Here is a 9813-nt window from a genome sequence, read left to right on the forward strand (position 1 = left end):
TGAACTTTCAATCTTGCAATTTCTAAAACTTCCAGAAGTTTGGAAGAGAATCTGTGGAGGTGGACTTGAGGATTAGGAAGAAGTGTCACCATAGGGTGGCATTTTTTAGAAGTGTAAAGGCAAGAAGACTAAGTGTTCAAACACTGTGTTATAAAAACCATGCACAAGAGAAACCCAATTAAATCACTCTTAAAAATATCCAAGAAGATGACATAGAGTGGTGAACAATATGAAGTTGTCTTTTCCTCTTTTGACTAGGCTTTATTTAACAAATCTAGTTTCTTTTTCTTCTAAATTAAAAAGGGGTTTATTTGTTTAGTTTGAGCCTTGCTTCTGTAAAAATACTTCATAAGCATAGAGTTTCTATTTGAATGGTATTGCTCTTTTATGCAAGGTTTCTTTGAAAACCTAGAGTTTTCACTTTGAAAACAGGAACTCCAAATAGTAACTCAAATACTCTTACACAAAACTGTTAAACTAGAGTTTCCATTGTAACCTGTAGCATGCTGCATGTTTCCCTTCTCTCTCCAGGCTTTTGTGGATTACTTCTCCCGAGGCCTCAGTGCAGAATACAAGAGCAAGGGCATCATTGTGCAGGTGAGTAGTTTGTTTTGTGTAAGTGTGGTTACCACAGCAACATTGGTGTCTTGGCAACAAAAAGGAATCAGCATATTCTCTTATTCATGAATGTGTGACACAGATTAAGGATAAGGATTTCCTTTGATCCCATTAGCAGCTTTCTTAAATTACTCTGAAACCATGGGTCTTGAAGCAACAAAAGACATGGTTTGATTTTGTGTGGTTTTAGCTGATGGTGCTAATTGAACTTTTATGGATGAAGTATTGCATAAAACTGTGCACAGTGCTGTAGAATACATCTTTATGAAGCTTCATCTACTGGAATACACTTGTGGAATGCATTTGTACAGGCATTCCATGGGTAACAGCTTGAACAACGGGAATAGTAGAATCCCTGCAGTGTCAGTGAATCAACTGCTAATCTGAGCATAGTTGAAGAATGAAGAATGAACAAAAGCCTCAAAGAGCCTTCATGTGTAACTGACTGATTTAATTTTCTGTATTGCTAAGGAGTCTTGCTTCATAACCCTCCTTGCCCCCTCCCCATTTGTTTACCTTCCTTGATTTTAATTATTTTTGGCATGGCAGAAAAGCAAACCAAGACAGTTTCTCACAACTTCATAGGATTTTGCTTTAATAGCACTTCTCACATACTCTTACTGTTTGCTTCCAAAGCTGTAATTTCCAGCTTTGATCACAAGCAGTAAACCTTCCATTGCTGATTAAACCTGTCCAGAGCAAGAATCAGTTTAATAAAGGTGATACGAGATCTTACCTGCACTGTGAAGACAGTGGTACCTCTTTCTGAAGTTCAGTTTGGGATCTTGCAAACAGGGTTACCTATGTCCGTGGCTCTCATTCCTCTGTTCTGTGTGGTGGTTCTCAGTTCCATTTGAACTTCAAGGGCTTTATTGAAGGTAAGGCACAAAGTTGCCTGCTTTAAATGTGTAATCATTATACAAATGAGCACAACTCTCACTACTGGCTAATACTGTAGGAAAGTTGTTAGCAGATTAAGGCTATGTTACCTTCTTGATCTGCTAGATTATTTTTTCCTTTTAAGTATATTTAGCAAAACAAGACCTTCTCACAAAAAAATGTCCTGTCACGTTTCCTGAGAATGGATTGCATTGATAAAAAAGACAGTTGTTGGGTGAGCTATTCCCATGTAGTCACGAACCCCTTAGTGGGAACCTCCTGTGAACCTAGGTTTAAACTTGATATTAAATACCTGAAGGGGTGCTGTGTGTTTTGGGATCTGTTGGCAGTAGAGAGAAAGGTGGACCCTGCAAGTCCCCTGAAAGGTGGCCCCTTCCAGCTGCTTGACTTTAGTTTTACACTGGTAACATTATAACTTGGAGTACAGCTCTGAAAGCCTGACTTCTCCCCTGGTTTGATTGGCTTGATTCTGTGCCCTAGCACTCTGGGATGTACTGCTACACCAGTGTGCAGCAGTGGAGGGTGCATAAAAAGGTAACATTCTGAACAGGTACAGAGGTAGCATACAGGGTCATTTTGTGTGCTCTCAGTTCTTGAAGTGGATTTAGCTGGAATAACTTTCAGTGTTTCATGTCTTCTTGTTACTTTCTCTTCTCACAGCTCCAAACTGTCCTACAGTGGGTCAGTGTTCACCACATGGCAAGGTTTTTACAGCTTTCTCACCACTTCTGCCCTTCTTGATTACTTCTGCCTCCTCAGTGTCTTTCAAATTGTATTACTAGCAGATGTAGCTCCACTATCAGACTGCTGTTCTTCAATAATTTTCATCTACATGCAATGTAGTCCTCTCTCAGTCTATCACATCACAGTCTCAAAATGAGACTAAAGGAACTGGTAAAGTATTGCCCTTTCCTGCATCGGTAGTATCAAGTCTTCTGGGTGGACTTCCTTCCTGCTGAAGTCTGTCTACAAACTGAGCCATAGGCCCCTTCAACACACAGCTTCACTGACAATAAAGATAGTGTGAATTTTTTGTGGCCTGTGTTGTGGTACCACATCTAACCTCTGTTTTCTGGTGTTTTCTTAGGCATAGCTGCTCATAAGTTACTTCAGTGTGCGAGTGCTTAGGGACAGATGCTGGCAGGAGAAAGAAGTGTTATGTCTTTGGGATGTGTTGTTTCTATGTGCACCTTTCTCCTCCTCCCCAGATTTTGTCTAAATAGTACTCTTAGCAGTTTGAGAGCAGAGTGAAGGAGGAGCAAGAGCTGTTTGTTGATGACTGTGGAGTACCTGTTGAGACTGTAAAGGCAAATACCCCAGTAACTCATGCTTGGCTAGAAGGCATTAAGGACAGTATGAATGTACATAGTATAGGGAAGGTTTTCTAGATTTTGGGTACAGAAAAGCTAGAAAAAGGGTTTTTGATGTCTTACATTTTTAGGGTTATAAACAAATGAAGAATTAAATCTAACTTTCTGTATCTACTGTTATGTTTTTCTGTACAAAGCTTCACAGGTTGTGGTAATCTGTTTTTGTGACTCTGGTGTTGCCTTAGGATGCTAAATTCCTGACAGCACTACTTTTTATCCCTTAAATGTAGACAGTGAATTGCCATTGAGCCATTGAGTTATGTGGGTCTGATTATCAATAGCTGTCACAGCTTCAATTTGTTATGCTAATTTTGTTGCAGGTCCATGTCCTTGTCCTCTTGTTTCAGCCTAAGTCACTACAAGCCACTAATGAATATTACAAGTACCTTCCTGTGAAGACTAGCTGACCTATCTCCTTCAGTCCCTGAGGAAGATTGTATCCCTCTTAGATTTTTTTTAAGTACATCTCTATAACCTTCAGAAGCATTACACTTTTAATTCCAGACTTGCCCTTCCAGCTAGATCATCGTCATTGAAGCCAGTTAACTTCTGCCATGCAATACCTGCAGAGTATCACTGTGTGAAAAGCAGAAACAAAGTGCTGGTGGGATTTTATCAGTTTCTTCATATCAGCCTCAAGTATGTGTCTTGCTCAAGTGGATTACCATCTGTGGAATCTTAGTTTAGATAGTGTTTTTGTTGCAGTGTAGCCATCTTTGGATTAGAAATATACTCTTCTGGCAGATAGGTCTGCTTAATTTTTCAGAAGCAGCACAGTAATAGCACAGGTTAAAACTTTGTGTGTGTTTACATGGGGAAAAGAGGCAAAAGAAACAAGGAAGAAGGTGACAATGACTTTTCTCGAGACTTTCGTAAAGATCTCCCCTTGAAAGATTTCTGCAGACTTAGGAAATTTTTGCTCTTTTAATATGTCTAGATTGCTTGGTTCTTTGACCCTTTCTTTTATTCTTATTTTAAACTTCAGTTAGTTATTGGCATGGTCCCTCTGTACTTCATTACTATGCATAGCAAAAGTATAGTGTTAGAAACTTGCACTATCTGTTTTCTTTTATTGTATTCATTACATAAAATACTAGACCACAAATTCATGAAAATGTTCATTTAAAAGGATTACCAGAAAGTTTTCTACCCTGACCTCCTGCTCTCCCAGCAGCTGGATTGCCTAGCAATTAGCAGTGGGATTGCTTCTGGCACTAGATCATGGGCTGATTGTGGCTTTATCCAGCCAAATCTTGGGAGCCTTCAAGGGCAGGGGTGCTGTGAGCTCTCTGGACAGTATGTTTGAATTTTATATTGCTCTCCTAGTAAAAATACTTTCTCCCTAATGTGCAGTCTGACAGTCTACAGCCAAAAGTTGTCCCTCTTGTCATTTGATCAAGCATTACCAAGAGGAGTTTGGCTCTTACCTTCATAACTACCACTCACAGTCTCAAAATGAGACTCAAGGAACTGGTAAAGTATTGCCCTTTCCTAACTACCAGTGAAATAATTTTAGGTAAGATCTCACCACCAGCTTCCTTTTGACAGCCCTGAACAGGCCCAGCTCTATCTCCAGGTATTCACAAAAGTGTTCTGTTGCCAAAGTGATGTCTAATGGCATTGCCTTCCTTCCTCCAAAAGCTTTTTAGCTTTGCTGTTTAGCTTTCTATACAGACCAGCTTTGCTTGATGTAACTCTTCTGTTTCCCTTTTATGTTCCCCGCTCTCCTTTTTCCCACATTGGAGAGGGAAGGTAACTGACTATTCAGGTCTTGAGATCTGATTTCTTACATCTAAATAATATTCAAGAACCAAATTTTGCGTGTGTGCCAATCTTCATACGCATCAGAGCTATAAGCAGTAGCAGATGTTTTAAGTAAGCAAGACACATTGTACTGACATAAGCTACTTTTAAGGCATGTTTTCAAACTATAGTACAGGCTAAGCTTTCCCTGAATAAGGAGAATTATTTGTCCAGGTAGTATGGGCTATATCTGAATGTAAAATGCTGAAAGCCTTTAAGGAGTGATTTATTTTTTTTAATCTGTTATGCTTGTTTTAGATACAGTTCATGAATCTCTGAATTCCTTGGTGGAAGGAAGAAAGGGAGAAAACTAAATAGATTCAGCAGGTCTCGTGATATCTATTAAAAAAGGTCCAGTTAATACAAAAATGGTAAATCTAACGTATCTGAAATTAAGTACCTGCCTTTTTGTTTTCTAGCATGCATCTGGGAGAAGGAAAAGGTTGGAGTGTAATCCCATGTTTCTATGTGCCATGAAGTCTGTGGATCAATCCAGTAGTGCTACCATATGCTTGCTTTTTCAAGTATCTTCATGCACACTTGTTTGCCCCTTCATGCTATCCAGTGGTGTAACTGGGTAATGCAGTTCACTTCTGAAGTCTGTTTTGAGTAGAGAAAGAGAACAGATCATGTCTATTGTGCCTTTCTTTGTGGGGATGTTGCAGAAATAATTTGGTGGTGAATAAGAAGCTTAAAATTTTAACTTATAAAAATATCAAACTAGAGATTCAGGTTAGAAATATGATCTGAAAAGTAGTTACATTCTGGAGCTGAAATGAGGTACCTATGCTGCTATGGTAGCAGAATGAGTAGTTTTCTTATCCAAGCATTTGTAGCTTTTGGTGACTTTAAAGGCAATGGTAGCTACTTTCACTTCTGAAGTTTAGGTCTCCATATTTTTCCTTCCCATTTGAAAGTGGACTCACGTAGTATATTATTGAAAGTCCTATTTCTAGACAGAAGGGCACAGTTTTCATGTTCTCAGGTGAAGGAATGAGCAGGCATACCAATGTTTCCTGTTTGTGGTGGTAAAATAGCTGTTGGAACAGCTGTGGCATGGATACACACTCAATGAGAACTGAAGGGGTCCTTTCCCTGCTGTGCTACTGAGGGCAACAGCAGATGTTTCTGAGTTCAGGCATGTGTGGTCATTCTTTAAGAGACTAAGATGGGGAAGCAGGTTTACGAACTGTAATTTGCCCAAATAGAGTGTTTTTGAGGTGGTATTCTCATTTGGAGATGAATTAGCAGAAGTGGACACATTCAGGCACTTACTGTTAAGGTATGGCAGTGGGAACACTCTCTAGATAGGCAGTAGTGGATGGATGCATTGAATCACTGCTAGAGCCACTGACAGTGTCTTAGGAGGTCCTTGTCAAAGTGGTGATGAAGTTCCAACATCTATAGGTGTGTTGAGTTATGGTATGTTTAATATCTGTTTAAGGGCTGTAGGCCAGAGCTTTTTTCATTACTTTTTTAGAGGCAAAAACTGAGGACAAGTTGAAAGCATTGCCAAAACCATGATCATGAGGAAAGAGCATTGCTTCCTACTGTACCAGTATATGTGCATTTCCCTTCCTTCTCCAGCAGCATGAGACTTTGGATCCTCTAGGTCTATCTTGCCCTACCATGGACGTGCCTTTGTGCTATCAGCATCCCTCCATCAGCATATATCTATGCTGCCTCCAAGCATGGCTATAAAAGCTCATTAGCTGTGCTCTGTTTCTTGGTCCTTCCTTCTGTCCTTCCACTCTGGTACTGAGCCCTGCTATGGAGTTACAAGCTCTGTGTTTCAAATCTCTGGACATTCTTTTCTCCTTCCTCCTCCTGCCTTTGTACAGGTGCCAAACTGAGGAGCTTTTGCTATGAAATTCCTGTCCTGAGTTCTGCACCTCCTTCCCAAGCAAACATTGGGAGTCTACTACAGAGAAGCAACACTACAGCATTTTCTATTAAACAACTGGAATGAAGTTTTGTACTTACAAGGCAGATTGTAAGAATGGCTTTTCAACCCTACGCTTGCAAGAGTGTTTTTTCTAGGGCTCCAGCTGGTGATGTTGACTGTCAGGAGACAACTGAACTGTGTCCACATATGACCCATGGGTTATCTGATTAAAAAGTTCTTCATCTTGTATTGGGATCCCATTGTGATCTTAGAACTGAAAATAAGGCTGGCTTAGGCTAGAAATCGGTGTACACATTCTGATTTCCAGTTACTTTAGATCCTTGATGGATCTGTAAGTTATCTTGAAAGCATTCCCTGCTTAACATGAGTTTTCCTTTGTGCAGAGTGTTCTACCATATTATGTGGCAACAAAAATGTCCAAAATCCGCAAGCCAACCCTCGATAAGCCCAGTCCTGAAACGTATGTCAGAGCTGCCTTGGGCACGGTGGGCCTGCAGTCCCAGACCAATGGGTACCTACCTCATGCACTCATGGTAAGTCACCTTGGAAAATGTCAGGATCTGAAGTGTCCTTTGTGTTTATGATGGAAAAAAAGAGTAATTAGTACAAGTTATGAAATGCTGAGACCTCACTCCCTCCTTTTATTTTAATTTGGTCTGTTTTCTTGGTTTTTTTTGGTTTTTTTTAGGGATGGGTCATCTCTCTTCTACCTACATCTACTGCCATTAACTTAATCATGAAAACAAACAAACAAATACGGGCCCGTTATTTTAAAAAAATGAAGGAGAAGTAAGTGAGAAGCAACTTGATTTTGGGAGCCTGTGATTCCTGCAAGTTCCACACCATGCTGCAACATCAAGTAGACCTAATGTTTTAAACATTTCCAATCGTAGGTGTGCTTTCTAACAAGAGAACAGTCTTGTTTTGAGGATACAGATGAAACAAGACTGTTGACTTCTAATATTGATTGAAAAATAGGCTTTATTTGTTTATAGATATTATGAGGGGGGAAGTGCTTTGAACTAAAATTGCGTTGTGCTTTACGAAATACTTTCATGGACTTGATCAGACATCACGCTGTTGAGGAACATCTTGGTTGTATGGTGTCCATCATATCTATTATTGTGCTCATGGGTGAAGGGCAAAAAAAGAAGCAGTTCTCATATATTCCTGGACAGGGGGCAGGAGAGGAAAGGGAGCATAATGATTTAAAAAGGTAACCTAGTACTATTTCCAGAGTATTGACCTCTTGAAGCTCAAGTTTTGGATCCTTGCAAGGATTCTGCACTATCAGTCAGCTCATGAGTGCTCCCCTGCTTACATGGTCCAGTGTGTTTTTTTTGGTTATGAACTTGAGGGAAATGGGCCAAAAACCAAAATAAGTATAATAGCTCATCTATAAATATATACATAAAGTAACATTGCAAAAAGCATTTGAAATCTTGGGTCTTGAATATGGATTCTAACTTTTCAGTAATATGTAATCTTCATGATTTGTAATAACATTTCTAAAAGTTCAGTGCCTGTTCTTTGTAATAGGTGGTGATAACACAATGTAGATAAACGTCACAAGTTACATGTTACATGCTGGTTGCTATGTAAAAGATTATGGGTACTTTAAATGCAGAGCTTGAAATTAGTTACTCCCCTTGTTAGCAACGGTGGTTAAATTCTTTTTGAAGTTATGTATCAGTCTGTCTTTCTGGTGAGGTCCTTTGAAATGTGACTCCTGAATATTTAGATGGCTTTAAAAATTAGAACCAGGAAATGTCTTAAAGAGTAGAACAGTTTTCATTTAATTGCATTAAAATTAACTGATTTTCTTTCATGGTTCTGTTCCGACATGGAATGTTCCTACGAGGCTTAAGTTACCTAACTCCCGGACACAGGGATCAGAGTACATGAGAAGTCTGCACTGCTGTTCTCTGTATTTACCTACTCTTTATTGAAGATTTTGGTCTCTAACATTCCTTTGTATAAACATAAAATGTATAAAACTTGCAAGGCAAATGAAATTGCAAGCAGCTACCACTGTTTTCTGTGGTGATTTCCTGTGGTTGAAGAGGGGAAGTTTTTTTCTGTCCTTCAAAGAATAATTTCAAGCTCTGATTTTGAAGTAAGATGTGTTGCACTGAGACATGATTTGGGGCTAACATTTCTGTACATTGAAAAAACCTGAATACCGATGCAATGGTGCTGATCAAATCTGAGATGCAGATCCTATCCCATAGTTTTCTTAATTTTTTGGAACAGGGATGGTGAAGTTGGTGGTATTAGTTCTCTAAGAGCACGTGATTTGGTTTGCTCTGGATCTGATGTGAAAGCATTGGACTAAAAAATCTGTATGTTTTTGACTTTGTAAAACAAATAAACCTGAAATTACTCTGGAGTTTTTAATGTATTAGGTTTTTCTTGTAAAAATGTTTGCGGGTACATTCAAGTGTCTGATTGTCCTTTATTGTGAGTAATATCAGTGAAAATTACTGTACTTTTACATGCCAGAATCAATGCTTATATTAATCTGTTTCCCTGGCTGTCATCTACCCCCTATCTGGGGTGCTTTAGGCACAGCATCTCTGGCCAGTTGAGGTAGGTGACTCTCCTGCTCTGCTCTGCACTGGTGTGGCCTCACCTTGAATACTTTGTGTGCAGTTCTGAGTGCCACAATATAAGGTACAAAGCTATTGAAGAGTGTCCAGAGGACTACTGTGGAGATGGTGAAGGGCCTGGAGGAGAAGCCTTGTGAAGAGCAGTTTAAGGTGACTTGGTTTGTTCAGCCTGGAAGGGACTGACAGGAGACCTCATCGTGGTGTTCTTCACAAGGGGAGGTGGAGTGGCAGACACTGATCTCTGTGGAAGCAAGGGAACAGCATGAAGCTGAGTCAGGGAGGTTTGGGTTGGATACTAGGCAAAGGTTCTTCACCCCAAGGATGTCTGGGCACTGGAACAAGCTCCCCACGGAATCATGGCACCAAGCCTGACAGAGTTAAGGAAGTGTTTGGCCAACAATCTCAAAAAGCACATGGTGTGGTTTTTGGGGCTGTCCTGTGCAAGGCCACTAGTTGGACTTAGGATGTTCTTTGTGAATCCCTTCCAATTCTATGGATAGGATTCTAAGGATATTCTGTGATTTTACAGTGCTGATACTTGAAATAAGCAGAATACAAATTTCATTAGAACTGTTAAGCTAGTAATAAACGTTTATTTCCAAATAAC

At 39.7% G+C, this 9813-nt stretch overlaps 1 protein-coding gene across 1 annotated transcript in view; it reads left to right on the plus strand.

The window, feature by feature from the left end:
• HSD17B12 (hydroxysteroid 17-beta dehydrogenase 12) overlaps positions 1–8983 on the plus strand; it is an 80705-nt gene extending 71722 nt beyond the window's left edge. The window contains 3 exon segments of the mRNA XM_041398387.1: positions 532–597; positions 6981–7130; positions 7286–8983. Coding sequence (XP_041254321.1) covers positions 532–597; positions 6981–7130; positions 7286–7390 — 321 coding nt within the window. The 3' untranslated portion in view covers positions 7391–8983.
• Positions 8984–9813: the final 830 nt, after the last annotated feature.

The sequence above is a fragment of the Onychostruthus taczanowskii genome, unplaced genomic scaffold (genome assembly GCF_017590055.1).
Source record: "Onychostruthus taczanowskii isolate IOZ18803 unplaced genomic scaffold, ASM1759005v1 scaffold1, whole genome shotgun sequence".
NCBI classification, from domain to species: Eukaryota; Metazoa; Chordata; class Aves; order Passeriformes; family Passeridae; genus Onychostruthus; species Onychostruthus taczanowskii.